At 40.9% G+C, this 25,667-nt stretch overlaps 1 protein-coding gene and 1 long non-coding RNA gene across 2 annotated transcripts; one reads left to right on the forward strand and one right to left on the reverse strand.

Annotated features, from left to right (window-relative positions):
- Positions 1–395: 395 nt before the first annotated feature.
- On the reverse strand, positions 396–8,851 carry LOC141757920 (uncharacterized). Its single transcript, XR_012591777.1, has 4 exons — positions 8,788–8,851; positions 7,656–7,733; positions 1,623–1,759; positions 396–565 (listed from the first exon to the last, which is right to left on the reverse strand). It is a non-coding gene; the product is annotated as an uncharacterized LOC141757920 (long non-coding RNA).
- A 212-nt stretch (positions 8,852–9,063) lies between these two features.
- LOC141757909 (ras-GEF domain-containing family member 1B-B-like) lies at positions 9,064–25,625 on the forward strand. Its single transcript, XM_074618842.1, has 14 exons — positions 9,064–9,259; positions 16,692–17,225; positions 17,324–17,446; positions 17,898–18,035; positions 18,584–18,799; positions 19,818–19,892; positions 22,041–22,133; positions 22,247–22,349; positions 22,643–22,722; positions 22,849–22,944; positions 23,040–23,135; positions 23,460–23,583; positions 23,700–23,772; positions 24,198–25,625. Exons 2-14 carry the CDS (start codon positions 16,698–16,700, stop codon positions 24,229–24,231), a joined length of 1,779 nt encoding a protein of 592 aa, XP_074474943.1. The 5' UTR covers positions 9,064–9,259; positions 16,692–16,697; the 3' UTR covers positions 24,232–25,625.
- Positions 25,626–25,667: the final 42 nt, after the last annotated feature.

A 25,667-nucleotide genomic window follows, 5' to 3' on the forward strand; every position in this document is an offset into this window, starting at 1 on the left:
CTGATCAGTCATTGTATGTCTGCAGGATGTCTTCAGATTATGTTGTTTACACCACTAATGAGTGCAGAGCTTTAGTCATTGTGAAAGGAAAAACAAGCTATGCTGCATTTCGAACTGTCCCGTAAAATCCTGAGTGATTGACCAACCATTGTAAAAGAGTAAAAGTCAGTTTGCTTTGAAAACAACGACAGAATTCCTTAGAAAGAATCCAATTTGGTTTGGACGTGCAGCTCAACACACACACGCGCGAGCACACACACAGTGCACATAAATCCCTTCCCACTAAATCCAGCGCCACATCTGCAGACAGTGTAGGAGTGGTTTACAGTAAAAACCACCGGAGCTGCAGCGAAATTACAGAAGTAAATCAAAACACTCACAGACTGCGCCTCGCTCCCAGATGTATCTTTACTTTTGTTTTTAGTAAGAGCGTGGGCAGCTCACATCCCACCTCACACATCCAATGGGTTTAACGCTTTATTGGGAGGACTGGGAAGCAGAACAGAGTGGGCACTTAATACAGATATAGAGATGAATGAAAGGCAAGAGTGCCTACGCTGCATCTCTAAAAAAAAAAAAGCAGCTACATGAATGTTTCACTGACTCCTTTTAAATATTTACTTTTCATGGGTTGTCAGCTTTAATTAGACAGTAAATAGGGTCGTGAGAGGAGGGATAATTGAGACCAAGAGAGGCAAAGAGAGAGAGGAGAGAGAAGAGATTTGAACTGGTCGTGAACCGGTGTCATTACAACTGAACAATAAAGCCACATCAGCGGATATGGATACGAATAAAAAACAAAAAAAGGTTGTTTTTTTTAATACAAAATTCGGTCGAAACAGGGATACAAATTTCACCCACACGGTATTGTGCAAGTTTCCAAAGAAGTGCAAGTAATGACTTGCAAGTGTTTTCAGTGTTACTTATGACTTTGTTTTTAGTCACCCAAAATCCCAAAATGCAAATCTCAGAATGGAAAGTAAAAGTTGCATTTTCAAAATAAAGTCTTGATAAACATTTTTTTTGTATTCTATAATTTTCCTCATACAAGAAACCAAGAAAGCTTATTTCTAAATCAAATTTTAAAGAGGGAGTTCCGACATAACAAAAATAAAATAAGTCACCAAAATTGAACAAATTATCTTTTTCCTCTAGAGAGACAGAACACACAGTGAGATTATGTTGCTTACGTTGGCCATCAGCACACTTTACACTATGACGGAGGTTAAGTCTCTGTTGTAATTGTTCTGTGCTGTGATTCACGTTTCTCAGGGATTTGTTGGAAGCAAAAGCGTGTAGGTTTTGGCAGAACATTGAGCCTGAGGAAGGGTTGGGTGAAAGGGTTCACCTGCTTGACGTCTTTTCACAGGTACTTATCATATTGTTTATGCTCACTGTGCTGTAATATGACTTTTATATATTTCAAATGGATGCACCGAGGCATCAGGCACTTAAAAAGTCTCTGACATAGAAAAATATTCAAAGAGAGTTGTCTTTTATGTAAAGCAGATGTAGGTCAGTGTAAGGAATGTGAGGTTATATACAAAGGGAATGTAAAGTGTAGTGTGTGTGTGAATGTGGGTCATATATGTGCACGTGTGTGTGTGTGTGTGTGTGTGTACCTCCCATCCTCTGAGGATATCTGTGTGTTTGACATGGAAGTTAAGGGCACATCCAGGAAACAGGCCCTCTGTCCGACTATCATCCATCACCAGCGACCATCACAGGAGTCCCACACGAAGAGGCGGTGGGGTCCACACTGGAGAAGGAGGAGGAAGATGAGGATGAGGAATGGGAGTTGGTGTCTTTTTGGTTTCACTCAGAGAGCAGGCAAAAACCAATTTCTTCTTAAAATTTGCAGTCTCTGGTTCAACAGTTATTCTAGGAATGGCATTTCTAGTCATTTTCTAGGAATGCAAAAATAGCCCAGACCAAGTACAGAAAGCTCTCGCTTGATTTGATGCTTTTTTAATGTGTTTATTTCTGTTCTTAACAGCAGGAGAAAGCACACACACAGATGACGATTGACGCTCATCATCAATTATGTAATCAAACACCTGCATGTTCTCTGTTGTTTTACTAAATAAAGGCCAACACAAAGAACAAGCAGCTACAAAAGGAACACATTTTTAAATGCTATAAAAGCTGGCATACGTCCACAGATCTGCCAACTTGACTCATAATGGAGCATGTGATAAGCAGTTCCGGTCATTACACGGCTGATGGTTGCCGTGGGTGAAAGTGACCCCCTTTCTCTCTCGTCTTAATGTCGCCATAGCAACACAAATCACAGGTCATGAGGTTTAACAGAGAGATGGATCACTTGAAAGAGCCAGCAGAGCGGTATGAGTGACTCAAATGAATGGGGAATAAAAGGTGAATAGACTTGCTTTTATATAGCGCTTTTCTAGTCTTCCGACCACTCAAAGTGCTTTAGTGCACATAGCACATAGTGTGCATGTGTTTTGTTTCCGTTCTTTTCATAGGGACGGCGATGACGAAGGGTATATCGATGCATACAAGCTCAGTGCACGTGAGCGTGACTCGCGTACTCATGTTTTTGAGAAGTCAAAGCATTTTTAAAACTGATCTGAGGCCCTTTTCTGAGGAGCTTTTTCTTTGTTGTCTCTCCAGTAACAAAAATAGATGTCTATAAAACACATAAAAACAACCCAAATCCTGTGCATTATTCATAATCTCTACAGTTTATAAATACATTTTCACCTCTAACCCAAGAAAAAGCAAAAGCAGTGACATCTGTTTGGCATGCATAGTTCCTTGCTTGTGACATTTGGGGTCTCTCTTTTCTCCAGCAAAGTAAAAAACACCGATTATTGTCTCCAGACAGGGTCAGGGGGGCTTCCAGTAGCTGAGTCAGACCTCTTACTGGAAGCTTGTGAGTCACCCGTCTTCCTCTCCACCTCCTGATCCCCCCCTCCTGTCCCTTCATTCCCCTCCTGATATATCCCACGTATCAACTACTCCTCTTGGCCTGAACCGTCCTCATGCATATCTCTCGCTTCGGGTCATCCGTGCACGCAAATGCAAAAGGACAGATATAGCATTTTTTAGGATTTGAAGCAGATCGGTGTTATTATGCTGGATTATTTTCCTCTCTTTAACTTTTCCAATATACAAGTGCATGCATTCCTCAGAGGAAAGAATGGCACCACAAAAGCCCCCCCGCCCCTCTGCCCCAACACCATTATACCCCGACCCCGCCCCTCCCCCGATTCTCGGGTTCTCCCCCTTCTTATCCCCCCTCCCAACCCCCCTTTTCCGCACCGTAATGATCTCACCCAGCTGTCACTGTGTAATCCCACCCACACTCACTACAGCACACACGTCTGTTGCTGCTGCTGGTGGCGGCAGACATCATTTGTTTTGTGTCACCGTTTCCTGGTAATCACAAAACACGGTTCCAGTCAGAAGCTTTTGAACAATGTTTCCTTGGTATTTTGGTTTAATTTAAGGTAATGTACTCATTGGAGATGAGATGTAGATGTATTTTTATATACTGTAGAGTTGGAAATAAACAGGATTATATTGTGCAACTGGGGTTGAAAGTAGAAAGTAGATATCCTATTGATCCAACAGACAACCTGAACTAGACGGGACCAAATATCAAAAACACCATTCAATATAATGCAGGAGTTGAATCCTCGTTGACACCATCTCAACAAGAACATAAACCTGCAATAATAACTTTGGGACAGCAGAAACACTATACTGACATTATGTTACTTTTTAAAGTTGATATGTCGAACTTGTCAACAGTCGTTTGCTTATTGAGACATCAACCTTAGCATTCATGGGGTCTTTTTTTCTGGCCATCTGCAAAATGTAAACTCTAACATTCACTCTCCTTTTAGCTCTTCCTTTGGTCTCTACCAACTCCTGAGGGAAATATCTGGCTCTTTAGCTGCTAAATGCTCCACCAGCTAGTTGCTAACTTTATCTGTCTGAGCAGGTAACGTTTGGAGAACAGCATTTCTAGGTTTTTCGTTAATAACAGCTGCCTGTCGTGGCCGAAAATGACACTTTGAGAGCGGTGAGAATGAACCAAAGCGATAAAGCTGCAGGCCAGAAAACAGAAACAATTAGCTAAAAGATGCCCCTAGAGCTCATGGGATATGTCGGTGATAACTCTCCGTGGGTTCATCACTTCTTTCATGACTCCTTTCACATACAAACAGTTATGTGATCCATTTTTAATATAAATAAATTAATTATAGCCACTTTAATATGATAACCTTGATAAAGTATAGGCTAATACTAGTGTATAGCAGGTTGCATTTGATTGTACAAGCACCTGTACAACACAATACAGTCTATATGTTTTACTTACTCGTAAACATATATTAGCTCTGCCTTTTTTCAGATTTCTTCCACCATTTCCTACGTGCTTTTATCCGAAGTGAGTCACAGTTTTCAAAGGAAATGTCCAAAGTTCTCTGAAATACAATCTTTCATTGCTTAATGCCTTCTATGAGAAGTGCTAGACAGACTGAATTTACTAATGTCTACTGAATCATGTATTGTCAGATCGTGCTGTTTAATTTAAGACGTGTGCCCTGGAAAAGTCAACCACTTACACTTGCATAATGAAGACAAGGCTAGGCACAGGCACATCTCCAATATAATAAAAAAAAAAACACTTCACATTCAAACTATGCCTCATCTGTACTTATTTCCAAATGTGAGGCTATTTAAAGTGAATTTATAATTGCGTGGCATCTGATGCTGATTTTACCAGGAAACTTTTGCCTTGACAGCGTATGTTGGCATGGCGACTTAAGAACCAAAGACAAGACTCCTACTTTCATTGTTTCTCCTGGTGATGCTTTCAGTAATCTGTTTTAATGAGAAACGTGAAAATCAGAAACACCTGTTGCATTATCTTGTTCTGAGTGTTTGTGAGACGCGTAGGCAAGAGGACGAGCCGTTCTCTGGTGGAGTTTCTGAACAACTTAGATTAAAGTGACCTTTATACTAAACGCCTGCACATCAGCTCTGCGCATTTACACAGAGATTACACGCAGATTAGTTTTCCGTGACTGTCTTCTCTTCACCCAACGGTCTTCTTGCTGGACGATGTGGGCAGACAAGAAGCAGAAACAACCTAAACTCAATTAAACCACCTTTTCATTTAACCAATTAAGCCTCTGACTGGAACCATGCGGCCTATGTTTGAATCCTGCAGGATGTTCCCCTCCTGTTTTTTCCATTATTACATTCTCTCTTATTATAAGACAATTAGGTCATTAAAGTCATACTAAAAAAGACAGTGAATTCTCTCTTTTGTTATGTTTGGGAACCGTTTTAGGACTGGGAAATTTGAAGTACAATGATAAACGTTTTCTAAAGATCTTAAGGGTTACATAAGATGTGTTTTCAGAACCTAAAAACTATTTTTTTATTTATTACCTCTTGAAAATTGTGGCTTTGTTTGTAGTTTTCAACAGAAAGAGACAGGATGACATTATGAACAGAGAGGGGACAACATGTGACAAACATCCAAGGTGGGATTCAAATCAACATCACATGAAGATGGGATGTATGGCGGTGCACTGCTGCCGACTGTAAGGAATTCTTCAGAACAAAAAAAACAAGAGTAACTGCCGAACACGTCCATAAAACAAATATTTGGGTAATGACGGCGGTGTTAACGTCATGGTGGCCGATTGACGTTAATCTTATTTATTGACATCTTGATCTCAGACGCAACTCTGACAGGAAGTCTTCATCAACAGCACTCTGGCGCTTGTGTGCGTCAAGCAGCCAATCGAAAAGCCAAATCTCACGGGGGCCCTCACCGAGCATCGCCACGGTCAAGTATCACCGGAAGGAGATGCATGTGCATGTGTATGCGTGCATGGGCGTACTACGCAGCCGGAAGCTGTGCGCTCGGGTGCCTGGTGTAGGAGTTGGGTTATTGAAATGCGAAAACCCTGCAGCCTGTAAGACTCAGAGATCAGCTATTCTTGCCTCAACGGTGATGTGTCAGAATGTAAGAGGCGTCAGTGATCAAAATGTGAGCGCCGCCCACAACGCCAGGGCCCGGCCATGCTGTGAATCCAACGCTGTGTTTTATGTAATTTCGATGTTTATGCAATGAAAAGGATTGGACTGCGTTGAGGTGGATGGCAGCGGCGCAGAGGCAGTTGCGTGGGCGGGTATGGCGTGCACCCACCTCGCTTTAATTACCATATTTCAGAAGAAATTGGACTGTTGGAGGGAGCATAGTATATATATTTAAGAGTATGTTCTAAACATTTAGAGAAAGAGATGAGGTGTGTTTTTAAACTCTGACAGAGTAAAATGAATTTTTTAACCCTGTCGTTGCCTTAAAAAGGCCCACGTAGGACATAAAGACTGTACGCAAGTAGGACAGGATTCACTGTACATATTCATGTTGTTACATGAAAACCTAATTTAGATAATCTTCCTTGTTTTCACCTCAATTTAAGGATAACTTTATGTTATGGGTGGGGTGTTGTCTCCAACCTTGTGGCGTTGGTAAATCCTTTCCAAACCCCGTCGGATATCAAGAAAATCACTGTCATCAAGACTGTTTTTCTTCATTCTTGAAAAAAAAAAGGTTAATGCAACAACATGCAATTAATGCAGTTTCTGTAAATAAAGAAAAATCCTGTAAATTACCACTCTGCCCTAACTGCCTGCTGTGTTGAGTGGTGTGCACGCTATACAGCTGAGAGTCAATAACTGTGCTTATAGATGTATTCGAAGGTACAATTAAATGGTTTACCAATAAACAGTTACACATCTAGGTCTTGCGAGAACGCCTACGACCAGGTATAATTACCTGTCAGCAACAGTCTAGTGTGAATGACAACATGCGGTTTGAGAGTGTGTTCATCACTTTTACACACAAACATTTGTATGTAGAAGTTGTATGTGGCATTGTAGGCTATGTGACATGTGAACAGAGATCTCGGATGTTGGAGCTTTCTACAAAAACACACACAACCAACAACACTTGATTAATCCAGCCCTTCAACTGCATTACCACCCAACAATAACAAAACTTTAACAAAAGAATAAATAAAGCCACACTAACCGACGTATTTTATATTAACAATCATCCAAATGTGAAAGGGGATGCTTAACATAGTCACAAACCCACAGGGAATTATCACCCAACTCTGTAGTTCTCGTCAGTTTGATGGAGCAATGTAGTGACTTTCAGCTCACTCTGCAACAGACAGCTGTTTTCAGACAAAAAGCTCTGATATGCCCGCTTGCCCAGAATCAGATAACAGACTGACAAAGTTAGCAATTGGCTGGTGAACACAGTGAAACATTTAGCAGCTAAAAGGTTAGATATTTTTTTCTCAGGAGTTGGTGGAAACCAAAAGAGCTGAAAAAATATTATATAAATATATATTGTCAGGTGTCCAGAATGTGACTCAAGGGGAACGCTTCGGGATCCCCCAGTCAGAGCTGGTTAATGTGGCCCGGGAAAGGGAAGTTTGGGGTCCCCTGCTGGAGCTGTTGCCCCTGCGACCCGACCCCGGATAAGTGGTTGAAGATGGATGGATGGATGGATGGATAATATGTCAGATGTGTTTTCAGTTTGTTCTGTATCCAAATGAATGAATGCAGCTTTAAGCCAACAAAATGTCAAGAATTACCTATATCGGAGAGTTGATTTCAAGATGTCATCCGCCCCACTGCAGTCTGATTCCCATAGTGCTGAAATGAATGGCAACCTAAGACAGGTAGGAAAAAAAAAAAAAAGGTTGCAAATTACCTAATATACAAAAAAACAATGCTACAATAAATAATGCTTTAAGACTATTCTTGCACACTGTTTAATTCACTATCTGCTTAGATGGAGGGTTAGCTAACGTTTTAGCAAGCTTACCGTTACATCTGTGTGTTGTGTTGTAGCCAGGGAATGAAATTAGCACCTGCCACCTGCCAAATACAGGGTAAATGTTGGCTGTGGCAGGTAAAAATTTCAGGCCACCTGCCACGATGGCAGATTCCTTATATTAAGAAATATTATTTTTAAAAAGCAATTCCTAAATTAAAAATAATAACTAAGGTTACATGATCCATATTTCTACTGTCTTTTACCACTGACTCAGTGTTTACTAGGGGTGGATGAAAATATCGAAAATTGCAAAAATATGTTTTGTGATACTGTATCTATCAATTCTCAAAAACTCTGTATTGAATTCTAATTAATAGTTTACATGCAAAGATTAACTCAGTCAATACCTTATTTTATTTGGAAAAGATATGCACCGTGGTAACGTTTCTTTTCCTGCTTCAGCAACAGTAGGATCAGATCTAAATCATGTTCATGGAGAGACCTTCGTCTGGTCAGTTAACGTTACTGCTAAGCAAGCTAAAATATAGAGTGATATGGTGATTTTAGCTGACGTGTGTCGCCTCACAGTTTTGAGCGTTGCTCGTTCATGTCTATTTAGAGCGAGCAAGCGCGAGCTCGACGCTGACTTGAGTTGACTGAACGTCCACAGGTGTCGCTGTTAACAATCATTTCTGAAAGTTACAAACAGTCCCTTTAATTTTAGACCCCGGTTGTAGCTAATCCTGAAACTACTAGAGCAACTCTCATTGAAAATGCTGCTTAATGCCATTATTTACAAGATAACACGTTATAAACACAAAATAAAACAGCTAAGAAGCTTATACTCCCACAAACTCTTGACTTTGAAGTAACTGAGACCTACTTACAACCACACACACACACACAAACACACACACACACACACACACACACACACACACACACACACACACACACACACACACACACATTCCGGGAGGAAACCTTACACCTTCCATATTTCAGCTCTCCAACAAAAACATTCACGGCCCCCTGGCTGCGGTCGAAGAAGAAAAGAATTCGAATGACGGGCCAGCACAGCCAATCAGAAGCTCCGGAGAGTTCGATTTTTCCATTCCTCCACTGTGATTGGCCCGCGTCGCCCCCTAGAGGGACCCGCCCCCTGTGCTGTGATTGGTCGGTTTTCCCGGCTCTATGGAAGTCATTTGAATACGCCTCTCTTTGAGGCTCAGTACAGACACAGCGCTGCTGCTGCTGGTTCAAATTCACTCAAATATCAGGAGAGCTGAGAGACACAATGGAAGAGAGCACGGTGCAGACACACTGCTGAAAGACTGAAACACAGTTTGGATAGTTTTTTCTGCTTTTTTCAACTGTTTCTGCAAGTGAAAGATTGCATTGAGCTGCATCACATCAGAGGTAAGTTGTTCAGGGTGTGGATGATGGGCTTATTTATAAAGAGAATAAACTCTATTCTTGCTGGAATTAAGCTTCATGGTCAGAAACTTGTTTTTTTTCTGAATGAAAATCTGACATGTAACTCATGGAGACTTTTAATAGTAGGACATTTTACTTTACAAATTAATATAGTCACAAACTTATTTATTTTTTTACAAGGTTTTGTTTTTATTGCATTCATGTATTTATCATCACTAAGTCCCAGATTCTTTATAAATAAGGTGTATTTCATGGCTTAATTTTGTTTCATTGCATTCATGCATTTAGCATCACTAAATTGCCCAGATTCATTGTAATGAAGGTTTATCTCATGGCTATAACAAACCTTATAGGCAGAAAATCAATTTAACTCAAAAAGCTATTGTTCAGTCTTGTGATATTTGAAAAAAACAAAAACAAACATCATCCTCCCTCATGTCTATTTTCTCTCTCCTAGCTACATTTGTTGTTGTTATTGTTTACCACCCATGTGAGTTTATAATTAGGCTGCTGGCTGTCAGACACACACACAAACACACACACAAACACACACACCCAACCTTACTCACCAGCACCTGTGATGGGACTGTGGTTACACACAGCATGACTTTTTCACAGTCAGCTTTTACTTTTACTGTGTTATGACTCAGTCAGAACAGAAAACCCATAATGTAGACCAGGCCTAGTGTGTGTGTGTGGGTTTGTGTGAAAGAGGGACTAACAGATTGTGTATGTGTCTATGGGGAAAAGAAAAAAGAGTGGGAGAAAGCGAGTGTACTTCTTGCCAAAACAGACTTTAAACAGCCTTATTCCCTACGCACACTTCTATATAAACCAATGGTCCCTTGACTTGCTGAAATGAATGCCTCAATTTTCCCTGATGCTCTGCTTACATAAACCTCAAATTAAATGCTTTAACTTATTTAATGATTAACACAAAGGCAGCCTGAAGAACACAATCAACATTTTATGCTTCAACTGATCTAAAAAAATAGCTGTTTTACCTCTTAAAGTTACTTTTTTCAACTTTAAATCTTAATATAAAATGTGTGTGTTGTGAGGGAGTGGTGTTTGTAGGTTTATAGACAATAGAAAATGTGTGTGTGAGAGAGAGAAAAACCCCTTACACAAGCTTAGGTTGATTACATTCTCAGCAGCAGAGGAGATAATGGGTCTTTATCCTTTCTGACACTAGGTTAATACTGTACTAGCCTACCAGATCATACAAGGGACAGGTGTGCACTTCTAACCCTGTGGGTGTGTGCGCGTGGAGCCTACACACAAGGTAAATGCGTGATTGAATGCAGCGTGTGTGGGAATAATAGATAAAAAACAGGACCAGCAGTGGGTGAATTGTATCTCTAAAGTCAATCTGAGCACAGTGGTGTCTGTATCCGGCTCTGTTTGCCCGTCTATCAGATTTAGTTTGCAGGTGCAGGTTTTTTAAAGTGGTCAGCAGGGTCCCCGGCGTCTGGTGTTTTGACAGCGGCTGAAGGGCCTCACCTAACTCCTTAAGATTACTCGAGCGTGAGCGGAGCGGTTTGTTCGAGCTCGTTTGGTCTGGTGATGATGATGCTTAAAGTCTGGCGGTCGCCAGAAAGTTTGAGTCTCAGACCTCAAACGAAAACTGTGGTACAGATTGTTTAAATAACAATCTTACATTGTACAAAGTGAAGGAAAACACAAAGGATTATGGGTATAAAGAGACAAATTCAGGTTCTTGTATACTTGGACGGCCAACAAGCACAAAATAACATCTTGACTCTGCCTGTATTCAGCCGTTTGTTCAGTAAATACAGACGGAGAAATGGTGCATTAAGAGAGTGGACTGAAGTAGGGCTGTGACTAACAATTATTTCCATTATCCATTAATCTGCAGATTATCGTTTTGATAAATGGATTGATTGTTTGGTCTAAAACAGTGGGCAACCGCTGGGTCTGAAAAGTGAAGCCAACGTGGAAGTGTCTTAAACTTGCATTCTCTCGAATAACCAGCAGGGGGCGACTCCTCTGGTTGCAAAAAGAAGTCTGATTGAATAGAAGTCTATGAGAAAATGAGCCTACTTCTCCCTTGATTTATTACCTCAGTAAACATTGTAAATATGAGTTTATGGTCTCAATCGCTAGTTTCAAGTCTTCTTCAATACAGCATGGTGTTCATTTAGTAAATTAGGGACCCATTTAGAGTTAAATAGACCATAAAGCAGGGTATGCTTTAGGGCGTGGCTACCTTGTGATTGACAGGTTGTTGGCTGCCTAAAAATGTCTTATTCAGCATTTTATTTGGTTGTACTCAGCTCCACCCTCTCGTGTCACTTCTGGTTGCAAAAAAACAAGATGTTGACGGCCAAAATGCCAAACTCGAGGCTCCAAAACCATAGTCCACAAACTAATGGTTGATGCCACAGTGACTACGTCCTGAAACATACCCCTATATTCAGGGGTTTTCCTGCATAGAATTGGTCAAATTCTTTGCCACGTTCACAAAAAAATGGACCATTTCTGCAATAATACAAAGAGCGTTCGATTAAATGCACCACTACCAGCTGTATTTAAACAGCAGAATCAGTGCAAGGTGGTACTAGGTGAAAGGTAAGGATAATACACTACCTCATTAAAACCATTATTTTTTGTATTAGCATCATTCAGTTACCAACAAGATGTGGTGAAGAAGTCAGGTCTGATAGTATAAAAGTTTAGGTCACGTTTGAGGTACTTCCTCACAAAATGAAGATAAGACTGCTAATTAAAGCATCATAGATTTATCTTATTGTGGCCTAAATGCCATTCTCAAATCAAGTATACTCACTTCTCCTCCGACAGGAAGTAACATATTAAAAGTTTGACAGTGAATCATCTAAACGGCAGTGAGCGAGCCCTCCTTCCAGAGAAAGGTGGACTTACTTTGCTTTTCTTTGGTATTTAAGTGCTGTTGTGCAAGTTACTGGCCTCATCTTACTTTACAGGATTTCTGTGTACGGCAGTGCTGATTATTAAAGGGTTAACTCGTGTAACGTGTAAAACTTGTCGAGTGTGCAGCTCTGACAGAAACCACGAGTAAGTGATATGAGCTCAGCCTGGACTTTAACCTCATTTATTGTTACCAATAAGGCTGACTGTGAAGGGTTTCCCCTCAGACGTAACGCGCTCACACGCCTCACCTGCTGTTGCTTATTAGTGTCAAAGTACATTCGGTACAAACTAAGTAAGATTGCGCATAGCATTGCGTTGGCCTTTTACCACTCTGATAGGTAAATTGTTTTACAGGTCCTCTTATCAGGCGCTTTTCTCTCACGCCATGTGTCCACATTGTGTTAACCTAGTACGTGCTGAACTTTGTATGCATTTAAGTGCTTAAAGGCCTCAAATTTGATTACCAAAAGCAGGAAACAAATCGTCTCTTGTTCCTTTCAGCTCCTGTTGTTGTTAAGCATCAGGGGGTTTCTGCACTGACTATTATCAGGTCAGTGTATGTAGATGCTCTCTGGGGTCTGTTGGCTTTGAATAAGGACAAATTAGACTCACTAAGTTAGCTGCAGAAGGCTTGCACACTTAATGTTTTGTAGACTGCTGTGTATGTATTGAGGTCCTTAAGCCACGTGTAGTTATATCTGCTTATGTCAATAACACGTGAGTTTCGATATGCCCCTTTAACAAAGTCCCCAACATTAATTCCTGTACCTTTAATTGCACTTAGCAAATAAAAAGTGTGGATTTATGGCGCCTGACTCCACAGTAGATGATGTCTGTCAAGGTGTAATAAGAGTTCACACCTTACAGAAGAATGAGTGTGCTTTATTTACTGGTTTGACTGATGTGAAAACGATCCTCGGGGTTCGTGCAGAGACAGCGGCGTCATATGGGCCCGACGTTGGCAAGCAGAGTGTACGTGTGAAAGCTGCTGTTTGTGTCTGATCTGCTCTGATCTCTTCCCGGGGGTCTTTGTGCGGTTGTTAATGCCATGACAGGAGAGATAATACCTCTATTGTTGAAGACCTCCCCCCTCGTTCTATCCCCCCTCCCTCCTGTTATAACTGGCCTCAGCATAGCTGGGTGTACCTTTTTTTCTAAAACCACATTGTGTGATTTAGCAAAAAAAACAGTCTGAGTAAGGTTGAAAGATTTGGGTTGTTTTCTGGATCCAACCGGAGTGAAGTTGGTTTTAAGCCATTGGCGCTTCTGCATGGATCCAAGGAAGGAAGCGAGTCCAGCTGCAAAACAAATTCCCCTAATCAATTTATTCCTGTCACGGTTAATGGGTAGTGTATTGGCGAGGATGTAGGGATACGATATCGTGATAATTAAATATATTGCGATATAGTTAAATACTGTAAACAAGGCGATATAGTGCGATTTATTTAATCAAATTTGAGGGAAACTGTCATAGTATTAAGAACACACCACCATATGCATAAACCTGAGTAAAAAATAAGTTAACTTTGTTTATTCAATCAGAATAGTGGGATCTGGGATATGCATTTCTTCACAGGGTATGGTGTAATGAGGCTCCATTCACCATATTACAAAAGCCTTCATTCTCTACAACTGTCAGAGTACAATTTAGGATTATTTGTGTTGTGTCTTTGAAGCAGTTTGGACAAATTCCCTTGGTTTAAATCCATTAGCAGATGATATTTACCTGCAGCTCCATCAAACGTTCAATTATGTTTAACCTTTTGATGAATCAGGTCATGACATTTCCGGCACCAGACACACTGCACTGTGCCATTTGTCAAACAGGAGATATTGTCTGTTGCCACATTACTAAACGGATGCCTGTTGCAGGGAGAGTGCACTGTAAAGCGTGCAATGCTTATAGAGTATTTTAAAAACGCTCAGTACGGGAGCACAAAGCCATATCCTTGTGGTTTTGTGAGTACAATGTTCTAACAAAACTACAAATTTCTGCCTTTTCCCTGTATTTTTTATAACCACATCAAAACCCCTTCGTAAGGCTGCAATTTTTTCAAAGTTTACAAACAAGAGAATTCAAACAATGCCGTCAATATGAAATTATACTCGCAACGCCATCATTAAAGGCGTCCAGAGAGAGTCCAACCTATGATTTAGAGAGAGCAAAATATCAGTGCTGCAGCAGGGAAGCCACAAACTATCCAAAGGGTCAACTTTTCAGGAAGTCAGTCTGGAAAAACAAAGATTGGTTTTAAATTTTTAGACGTGTTTTTCTATTCGAGTAAGGTCACCTTTCAGTGCAAACAGAAGCTTAGAGAATGAAAAACAGAGCGTACAAACTGGAGTAAATATTACTCAGTAGATATTCCTTATCTCAACATGACCACCAGAGCTTTTCCAGATTATATTATATCGTAACTTTAGGAAGGTAAAGCCACTGTAATCTTTTAACCGAGTTAGAAGGAAAACAGCAGGCAGAGATCACAGAGTTCAGAAGACGGGCTGGCACTGGACTGGCTTGCACTGGCATGGCGCCAGACGCTGTGGTACACGGGAGTGTGTGTGTGTGTGTGTGTGTGTCGCTCAAGCCATCATTTGTTTATGTGTGACATGTGTGTGTGTTTGGATTATGCCGGTATGGGGCTTGGCGCCATGGTGGACATGGGTGTGTGTAAGATGTTGGCTCAGGCAGACACTCCTCTGTCGGCGCTGCGATGGACAAACAAAAGTCTGCTGGATTCCTGCAGGGTTTTGTTTGCTGGCACAGTGTATCATGCGCATGTGTGTGTGTGCGTGTGTTTTACGCTGGCATGTGGTTCCTAGACAGACAACAGTAGCGGGATAAAGATGGCTCCAGAGTTAAAGCACGCCTTGGTGATGATCTGGGATCAGCTTACCTACCACAAATCCAATTATCTACACCATTAAGGCAAAGAAAAAATCATTGGTGTCTTGAGAGCATCCATCTGTTGGCCTATTTTTTTCCCCTTCTGTCGCCCTGAATGCCGAAAAATTTGCTTCAAACACATACAATAAAGCAGGAGACAAAATCTGTGTTTGAAAACCTATTTGTAAAAAAACAAACTTCACCAACAAACAATTTTTAGGGAAAGTGAATTTCAAAAAGGAGGTATCTTTCAACAGTTTGAAGCCCAAAACGGTAAACCGAGGAGGGGTAAAATTATGTGATTAAGTGTAATTACTTTCACAGGCGCTTCTAAGTCTCCGCTTTGCGTGATCGAGTTGCTCAAACAGATATTTTCACAACACGCGGACGCAGATCAAACATCAACCACATTCCCATGGAGCGAGGGGGGGTATGTGTCATACAGTAGTGTAACAGCAGGAAAACTACAGGAGACATTTGTAGTCGTGATTTTTGGATTCAGATCAAGTAGAGTGACTTCTAATGTTGACTGAAAGATGGTCAGTCCAACAGCAGTGATTATTGGTGTTATTGGTGAATACCTAATGTAGAGAGAAAGTGTAATTTCTTAACCTTAAAGCATGCTACACCACTTTTGTAGCACCATAATTAATGCCACTGCTGAAACTGTTATAGAGATGCAACTAACGATTATTTCTGTCGATTATTTTCTCGATTAATCGATTAGTTGTTTGGTCTATAAAATGTCAGAAAAAGGTGAAAAATGTGGATCAGTGTTTCCTAAAGCCCAAGATGACGTCCTCAAATGTCTTGTTTTGTCCACAACTCAAAGATATTCAGTTTACTGTCATAGAGGAGTAAAGAAAACAGAAGATATTCACATTAAAGAAGCTGGAATCAGAGAATTTTGACTTTTTTTCCCTTAAAAAATACTCAATACTACTGTGTATATATATAATAATATTTTGATAATCGATTAATTGGTTTCAGTATATTTTTAATACAAAAATTATCTGATTCCAGCTTCTTTAAGTTGTGGACAAAACAAGACATTTTAGGACGACATCTTGGGCTTTGGGAAACACTGATCGACATTTTTCACCTTTTTCTGACATTTTATAGACAACTAATCGATGAATCAAGAAAATAATCGTCAGATTAATCAACAATGAAAATAATTGTTAGTTGCAACCCTAGTTGCTAGATAAATCTGAGGGGTCATGAGATGATTAATGGGATAGGAAAGAATCAAAAACATATACTTCCACACAAAATTATGTTTATTTTTCAGATCTTTCCATAATGTTTGCTATTTTCTTGTGAAATAATGGACAGTTTTATTCCTTCGGGTTGCCAAAAATGATTAAAATCACTCATGAGTGAGTACATACTGTATTAAACATGAACAAGACGTCACAAGTGGCTTTGTTTTAGTCAAAAACTTGGGAACCTCTGTGTTCGATCACTGTGGCAAAACGGCTTTATTTCCTCAGTTGATTGAGATAATGCATTATATCATAATACATATCAATACAATGTGCTAAAAATGACATATATCGCATGATTTGATCCATATTGCCCATCTCTAACCTCCTCCTTGGGTCTTTTCCACAGGTCATCATGCCTCCCACAACCCCGTACGCCGGGAAGTTCAGCTCCTGCGCTCCTTACGGCAACAACAACAACAACCACCCTCAGCCTCACAGCCCGTACCACAACGGCGTCGCCCCGAATCCCGCGAAGGAAAACGTCTACAACGCCGCCTACACTTCCACGGAGAACCCCTACGACGTACCGCAGCCTCACGGCTCGTACCGCACCTCCTCTGTCTCCTCCGCGACCTCCAAGGAGCGCCACTACAACAGCAGCTGCGCGGTTTCGGAGAACCCGTACACCTCGCCGCAGCCTCAAAGCCCCCGGCAGCACAGCACTTCCTGTCCCGGACGCGCGTACCGTCACACCAGCAGCACCAGCAGCGGCAGCGAGCAGTCTTCTCGGAACAACTCCGTCGCGGCGAAAGGCCGACGTTACGGACACGGCGTCACCGCTAGCTACGGGGAGATGTGTTACCATGACAACAGTTTGGTCTCAGCATCCCTCGAGGCGCTGATCCAGCACCTGGTTCCCACAGTTGACTACTACCCTGATGTAAGTGGCAGTAAAGTGCTCTAAATGTTGTGAGAAACACATTTTTTTTAATGGTTGTGAACAGAACCTGAGAGCTGTTGTTGTTTCCTCATCATCAGAGGTCGTACGTGTTCACCTTCCTGTTGAGTTCACGCCTCTTCCTGCCTCCGTACGAGCTCATGACGAGGGTTTGTCACCTGTGTGTGGAGCAGCAGCGGTCCGGAGACGCCCTGCTGGATAAGGTGGGCGGATTACACACACACATGCTCATACGCAGAAGCTATTATTTCTCTTCACTTCACTCTCTCTCCCACACAAACTCACACCCACCATAACATCGTCATACACTCTCACCCACAGACACACAAACAAACCACTGCAATTCTTTTTTTGGGAGAGAGTATTTATCGACTGTTTCATAAGCAAAATAAATTCCAAACAGACAGAGAGGGCTCACATCGAACACAAGGGAAATAAAAATGAAAAGGAAAACATTTAATGGGGACAATGAAGTAAACAAACGGACAAATAACAGCAGCATATTTGTGTCAGATAGACAAACAGCTACTGTGGCTATTTCTGTGCCGTTTTTGAAAGGTTTAGATTTTTGCCTCAAGGCAGATTATGTCCGTAAATGCTATACATCTACTTCAGTGACACTCAACATGCTATGTGATGTTTTTGTTTTTTTAGATCCGTTTCCGCGAGGTGGCGCCTAAGCTGGTGCAGCTGCTGACCGAGTGGACGGAGACGTTTCCGTACGACTTCAGGGACGAGAGGATGATGCGCTGCCTCAAGGACATGACGCACCATGTGGCCCGAGGGGACGAGGTCAGTGTCGAGTCTACCGTAGTTACATTTCAGAACAGTTTTAAAGGGCTAACTAGGCAAACTAACTAACTAACTAACTGATCGATGCAGCGGTAGACCAAAAACCTGCGAGGTAAAACGACCGTTTTTGTGAATGGAGTCTGGTTAGGTGGCTTTGAAGAAAGCCATATGATCTGGATATAATGGCTTCAGTTCCATAGATGTAAAGCAGTTAGATATCTATGTTCAGTTGCCTGTCGGAAAGAGCTGTCTGATGTCGAGGTATAGCAGTGAAAATATTCTAAATAAAGCGTACAAAGAGCACACGGGCAAATGTGTAGAGGTGAATTTGTAGCAAGAGAGATTGGCGGGTAATGACGAGTCTTTGACTTCTGTTGACCTCTCGGCCCAACAGCGGCATAAATCCAGTCATGAGTCATGAGTCTGGTTGCCAGACTCATGAAGTAAATCCGCAAAAAAATCTTTACATTCGTCATGTCGTAGTGATTCTTGTGTTAGTCAAAGTCCTATTTTGAGTAACGTATCTAATATGGGTGTCATTCTTCCAGTACTCGTGGCGAGCCATGCAGCAGATGACCCAGCGGCTGATTAAACGGCTGTCTGCCCTCGGACAATACGAGGAGGCCGTCTCGGCGCTCAACGCCGTGGCGACGGAGCGGCCCGCCTCCCTGAAAAGCAAACAGGCCTCGGGTCAGCGGAGCGACGTGATGAGCGTGTGCGACGACCCCTTCATCCTCGCCCAGCAGCTCACGCACATCGAACTGGTAAGAAGAGATGATTGGGACTCTTATTTTGGAATAACGTCTCCTGTGTAAACATCTGTCGTGAGGATTTGGAGGCAAAGCTGCAGTTGTGTGTCTGTGATGAAACATTTTTATGTCTTGACGTGTGGTCTTTTTAACTCTAAATCTAAATTTAGTGAATTTATCATCTTGGGTGGTGTAAAAGCAATGTTTAAGAACACACTTAATGAAAACAGTTTAGTTGCCTCTTTTTCTCTCCGTGTCCCGCTCATGTGTTGACTTATTGAATATTTTGTTTTACGATTGTTATTTCTTGGTTTTTATTGTTTTCCCATAAACCCCTTTGTGTGGTCTGTTTTGCTGCGGCGGTGCATAATAGAAAGTTTATTAATACTGTCAATTTATATGAAGCTAAATTGCTTCCAGTCCTAATCTTTAAATACTTTACAGCGCACATTTTTAAGTAGCTGTCAGTGTGTTTCTTTATGTATAACATTTTTGTTTTGTAATGACCTTTTATGAAAGTTAGAGCTCTTTTTTTCTCGTACATCTTCCTCCGTGAATGGAGTTAGCTCAGTATTTTTGCTCAGGACTTTTACTGTAGTATTGTTACTTTTACTCACGTAAAAGATCTGAATACTTCTTCCACCACTAGTATTGATACTTTTCTCAGTAGTCTTAGCGGAAAAGGAAAAGGCTATTAAGGGGTACCTTGAGTCATTTATTTCCCATTTCTTGCACAGATGAATGTACTTGAGTTTGATTCAAATATTGGCGTTGCATCGGTCTCCTTGGACCCATAATCCCTTTTATATTGTGTTTTTTACAAAGATTACTTTATGTTCTCACTCCTGAGCTCTTCTTCCGCGCAAATTACATTTTTTTCACGTCTTTTTTGTAATCAAGCATCTCTTTTTTCTCGTACATCTCGATCATCATTTTTCTTTTATTCATCTCCCTCTCTTCTTGATCGTCTTCCTGTCATATGTTACTGTTATTATTGTCCTGATTGTTTCCTTTCCCTTTTCTCTGCCACCAGGACAGACTGAGTTTTATCGGTCCCGAGGAATTCATCCAGACGTTCGCCATGAAGGATCCTCTGGAGAACCACAAGGTACAATCGAGTTTCAGTTTTGCATTATCCCAAACACGAGACAATTAGACATTAAACAAACGTAGTTCTTGGATTTAACTTCATTTGTTTGTTGTCTTTTCCCCCTCTAATATTTAATGTTTCCGATTCAAATTACTTGTGAATTATTAAAGCTGTCTTTCTACTACAAGATTCAATGGGTGATTTCACAAAACCACTCATGTTAAACAAACTCTTTCCAGTCAGAAGTAGCAGACAGATGAATCTAAATGCTATGGTCTGCTGCATACAGCTTTTTCCTTGTAAACACGGCCTCACAATACAGCAACATCAACATCTAAGAAAGAAATGATATAGAAAAGCCCCAAATTGTAGTCATTTTTTAAGTCCATCCTGTACTCTCTTATTATTTGATGAAGTGTCTTCGTTCTGGGTCTGCTTTGAGTGTAATTTGTGGTCTGCTTCAGTTAATTTGCTTTAGAAGCCACATGAAAGATCCTGCTGGCAGATTTTTTTTAATGTAGCTTTAGAAAACGCATCAAACACGGTATGAAAGAGCCATTCTGCGTACGTCTGTAAGTGTATCTGAAGGGCTCTTTCCCTCCTAAGTGGTCCTGTGAGTCAGCTGAAGGGTCGCTTTCAATCAGCACCGCCAAGAACAAGCTTTCAGCCGCTGCTTGCGACCGAGCTGCTTTTAGGTCCTCACCGGCGCTGCGGCGGTTATATAAGACCCACTTTGTGTAAAAGAGCGGTTGAGTCAGCGTAAGGGGTCCTGAAGTGTAAAAAGAGGGGAAGTTTGGAGTGGAGTGGGCTGCCGGTGTTGTGTAAGCGTTTAATCGAGCCGTGGATCTGCGGGATTACATCATCACAGCCAAGTCAAGTTTATTTATACAGCGTGTTTCTAATGCTTATTTATATTTAAAGGGCCCCTGGCAAACAGGTTCACCACCGCGTGTTTCACACAAAACCAAAAGCAGGTGGAAATGAGATTGAAATAACAACAGACACGTCACAGACTCCGCTGTGAAGGCTGACAGGTCGTGTGGGTGTGAAGCCTGTCAAGATCCATTAGCAATGGAAATTACAGAGTAGCAGCAGTCTGTGTGTATTTCTTCTTTTTTGAAATATAAAATGATTTATGGGATACTCTTGAGAAGAATATCATAATCGGAATTTGCCTTTTTAGGTTTTGTTATAGAAAGATGAAAATTACAATGTGCCCAAAAAGGCAAAAAAAAAAAAAAAAGATTTAAAAACAATCTTAGCTCAAGGTCCACTTGCTAGCTTTTCATGAAGCTTTCATCTGCATCATCCTGGTCTTCCTCTGTGAATGGAGTTAGCTCAGTATTTGCATTTGTTGTGTATTAACCAGTGGTAGAATGTAACTAAGTACATTTACTCAAGTACTGTACTTTTGTACAATTATGAGGTACTTGTACTTTACTTGAGTATTTACATTTTATGTTACATTTTGACAGCAAATATTGTACTTTTTACTCCACTACATTTATTTGACAGCTTTAGTTACTAGTTACTGTACATATTCAGATATATTATCAAAGGTTAAGTTACCCAGCAGTACTTCAAATCAGCTCCACCTTTACCAGCATTAAAGAAATGTACACATACATCACTAATTATAATTCAATAATATGATATACATTATTCCGAAATAGGCCATTCTGCATAATGAGTAATTTTACTTTTGCTATTTTAAGTATATTTTGATGCTACTACCTTTGTTCTTTTACTTAAGACTTTGAAGGCAAGACTTTTACATGTAACAAAGTATTTTTTTACACTGTAGTATTGCTACTTTTACTCACGTAAAAGATCTGAATACTTCTTCCACCACTGGTATTAATACTGTTCTCAGTAGTCTTAGCGGAAAAGGAAAAGGCTAGTAAGGGGTACCTTGAGTCATTTATTTCCCATTTCTTGCACAGATGAATGTACTTGAGTTGGATTTAAATATCGGCGTTGCATCGGTCTCCTTACACCCATAATCCCTTTTATATTGTGTTTTTTTTCCTGAGGTTTACTTTATGTTCTCACTCCTAACAATAATGACGTACTGACAGAAACATGATTTAACATAACACAAACAAATGTATCCTTTTCATGCTTGTATTTTGACCGTGTCATCTGCTTCCTTTTTTTTTTTTTTAGGGTTTCTTCCGGAAGCGCAAAACCAGTAACCTGGAAGCTTACGTCAACTGGTTCAACAGGCTGAGTTACATGGTGGCCACTGAGATCTGTATGGTACGTTGTTCTTAAAGGAACAGTTCAGAAATATCTACGTCTACAAACACCAGAGCTCTTGTTGTTGTTCAAGGAGTCTTTGATTCACTTCCCGTTGCGTTCTGTCATTACAGCCAGTGAAGAAGAAACACCGAGCGCGGATCATAGAGTTCTTCATTGACGTGGCTCAGGAGTGTTTCAACATCGGCAACTTCAACTCCCTCATGGCCATCATCAGTGAGTATTTTTGACAGAAAGCATCACAGAAACTCACTTAAAATAGCTCCGCCCCTCCACACTGTTCGAATTACAGGTGGATTCTGGGGGATGAAAGTGCATTGTGGTTCCCACCATCTCTTTGTAGAATAGCCAACAATCAAATTCAATAAAGTCAACAGATATAGTGCCAGCTGGAGGTCAATGATGTACAATCTGAGTTAGTGGAGGCCTGACGCGGTCTAGCCTGCTCACTTTCTTAGGTCTGTTTCTGTAAATGTGCTGTATACTCACACTTTCTCTGTCTTTTTTAGCCGGGATGAACATGAGTCCTGTTGCCAGACTGAGGAAAACCTGGAGTAAAGTCAACACTGACAAGTTTGAAATCCTAGAGGTAAGGAAACACACATGAATCCCTGGTTTTATATTGCATTTTGAATAGATTTTTAAATGTTCTTAGTGTGCCCAAACTTTGTGCATGCACGTATGATCAATGTCTGCTCCGTCTGACCTCATCCAGCACCAGATGGACCCGTCCAGTAACTTCAGCAACTACCGCACCGCGCTCCGCGGCGCCACCCAGAGGTCTGAGACCGCACACAGCAGCCAGGAGAAGGTAAGCGACCACACGGGAGTCTTTAACCGTAGAAAGAAAAAAATGTCACAAATATAAAATGTCTATATAAACTTTCTGTCGTCTCTTTCCTCCAGATTGTGATTCCTTTCTTCAGTCTCCTCATTAAAGACATCTACTTCCTGAATGAAGGCTGTGCCAGCAGGATCACCAACGGGCACATCAACTTTGAGGTCAGTCCACAATTTAAGAAATCGATTTTTAAAATGAATGATGACTTAAATGGTGTTCTAAATATTAGCAAACAATGTTATAAGCTCATTTAAACACTGCTACACGTTGAGAAGAGGCTTTCACATGTGGTGTAATGGTACCCTCTTGTGGCTAAAAAGAGCAATACAGTTTCCCTCTTTTCTTTTCAAATGACAGTAAGAAACTATAACAACTGTTCTATCTTCTTGCTGTGCATCATGATCTCAATGTTTTTTGTGAATTTCCTGAATCTGCAAAAGCCGGCCAGATGTAATTAATTAAGTCTGTTGTCATTGTCTCCACAGAAACTCTGGGAGCTTGCGAAGCAGGTGAGCGAGTTCCTGGTTTGGCGTCAGGTGATTTGTCCGTTCGACAGAGAACGCCGGATCCTCCAGTACCTCGTCACCACGCCTGTCTTCAGCGAAGACGGTCAGTATACGATTATAGTCCTCTGCATTAATCCAATCGCATATAGATCGCCCCACGACTCTGTGTGGTAACGGAGTGAGAGAACAAATCAAACTCGTCTTGTTTTATCGCCGCAGAGCTGCACCTGTCCTCGTATGAAAGCGAAGGACCTGAGAACAACATGGAGAAAGACAGTCGGCGGTCTCTCAGGTGGGTGTACAGACACTTGCATACACTCAGAATGATCAAACCACCTCAACAGTAACATATTAAATAGGGCTGCACAGTTAATCCAAATTTGATCGCAATCGCAATGTGGCCTACTGCAATTTTCAAATCTCAGGAAATTGCAATATTTGTTAAAAGTGAAATGTGTGTCAAAATGTGTGTTCTGACCTACTACACATCATATACTACAGATCCCTGCAAAAATCACACCTTAATCTTTTTAATATGTTTTTTCAATGAAAATGAGAATAGTGATATAAAAATGATCATTCCCTCTAATGTCGCAAATCATATCGCAATTGCAATATCAGTCAAAACAATCGCAATTAGATATTTTTCCAAAATATAATCTAATAATATTAAATGAATTAACATAATAACGCGATAATCTGTGTTGTGTTCTACAGATCTTCCCTTCTGCATCGAGAGAATCGCTCCTAAGACGACGACGACAATCTCCTCTGCTCTGCAGACTTGTAAATGAACGAGGTATATTTTCAAGCTTCAGGTTCCTCCATATTATCGTATGGACACATTTTTTTACACTCCCTTGGACAACAAACGCAGCTGGGGGCCCGTATTCTCACAATGTGTGGGCTTTGAGCTCACACAAGGAGAATCAATGATTTATAAATCAAATACTGTAAGAATCCTTGATGAAATTCATTCGGTGCCAAAGGACTTCAGTTGTGATTCAGAGGGAAGGCTCCGATTTGGATCATTAACTGTGCTTCTTCTTCAACATCAGCTCTGTCCAAGGCACTCAGACGACTGCAGAAGTAGTCAAACATGTGGATTTTGTTTATATCTCGAGTGGACCTCCATTAATGGCGCGAAGGACTCAAACTATGGAAGCGGAAAGGGGCGGTTTTGTCTCCAAATGAGACGCATAATGGACCCGATTGGTTACAACATTAGCACTGCTTCTCTGCGGGACACATCCTGGCTGTTGGAAACCACAGAGAGAGAGGAGAGATGCACTCTGAAAGGAAGATCATCGATTCGTATTATAAATAACAGGCTAACAACTGCTTTTAGAAGTGGTGTTGTCGGCAGTGTTGTTTTGTCGAGTGCTCGATCATGATGACAACATCGTGAGCAGCTACTGCACCACATCCTGTCCATTTATCTCTCAGTTTGCACACAGCATAAATTTCCGGGTCATTCGAGCCTTTGATTTAATTTAAACCCATAATGCATCAGCTACATACTCCCAAAACGCATTTTACGGACGCTGCGTTCATCAATCACGCTATTTGGTTCTAAACATTTTGTGATGTGATGCAAAATTGTGCGAGTGTCAGCAACATTAGAGTTAAATCAAATGCACTTCAGTGGGTTCTCTTGTATTGTACTATAGGATTGGGTGACTCCTATTTTAAGGCGTCTTTCTATACAGTATTAAATTGTATTTTGTATCAGAAGGTTAAAAAAAGTGTTTTTTTTCTGTACATACTTTCTCTGAAGTTTCACCGTGAGCTTGTTGCTGGTTGGCTGGCTCTGTGTTGGTAAGCTATTTTTGTTAATACACCAGTTCATGTATGATAAACGAAGTGTTTGGGGTCTGAATGGAGCACAAACTGATGTGTGTATGTGCAGCTTAGATACAAACAGGTAGCTGATGTGATCCTTAAAAATCTGCCTACGAGTGAACGTGATGCTGTGTTATGTTTTTTTTTTTTGTTGTTTTTTAAAAGCTCATTTTATAAGTGTTTTCTCATATATGCTTTTACTTGTGTGTATCATGTTTGTGTTACCGGTCAGGGTACTTGTACTGAAGGTGTTTGTGAAAAGAGAATTATATTTTTTTCTTTCAAATAAACAGAATAACTGAATAATGTGTTCTTTGGTTTTGGTTTTAACGGATGCACAAAAAC

Source organism: Sebastes fasciatus, chromosome 19 (assembly GCF_043250625.1).
Source record: "Sebastes fasciatus isolate fSebFas1 chromosome 19, fSebFas1.pri, whole genome shotgun sequence".
NCBI lineage: Eukaryota > Metazoa > Chordata > Actinopteri > Perciformes > Sebastidae > Sebastes > Sebastes fasciatus.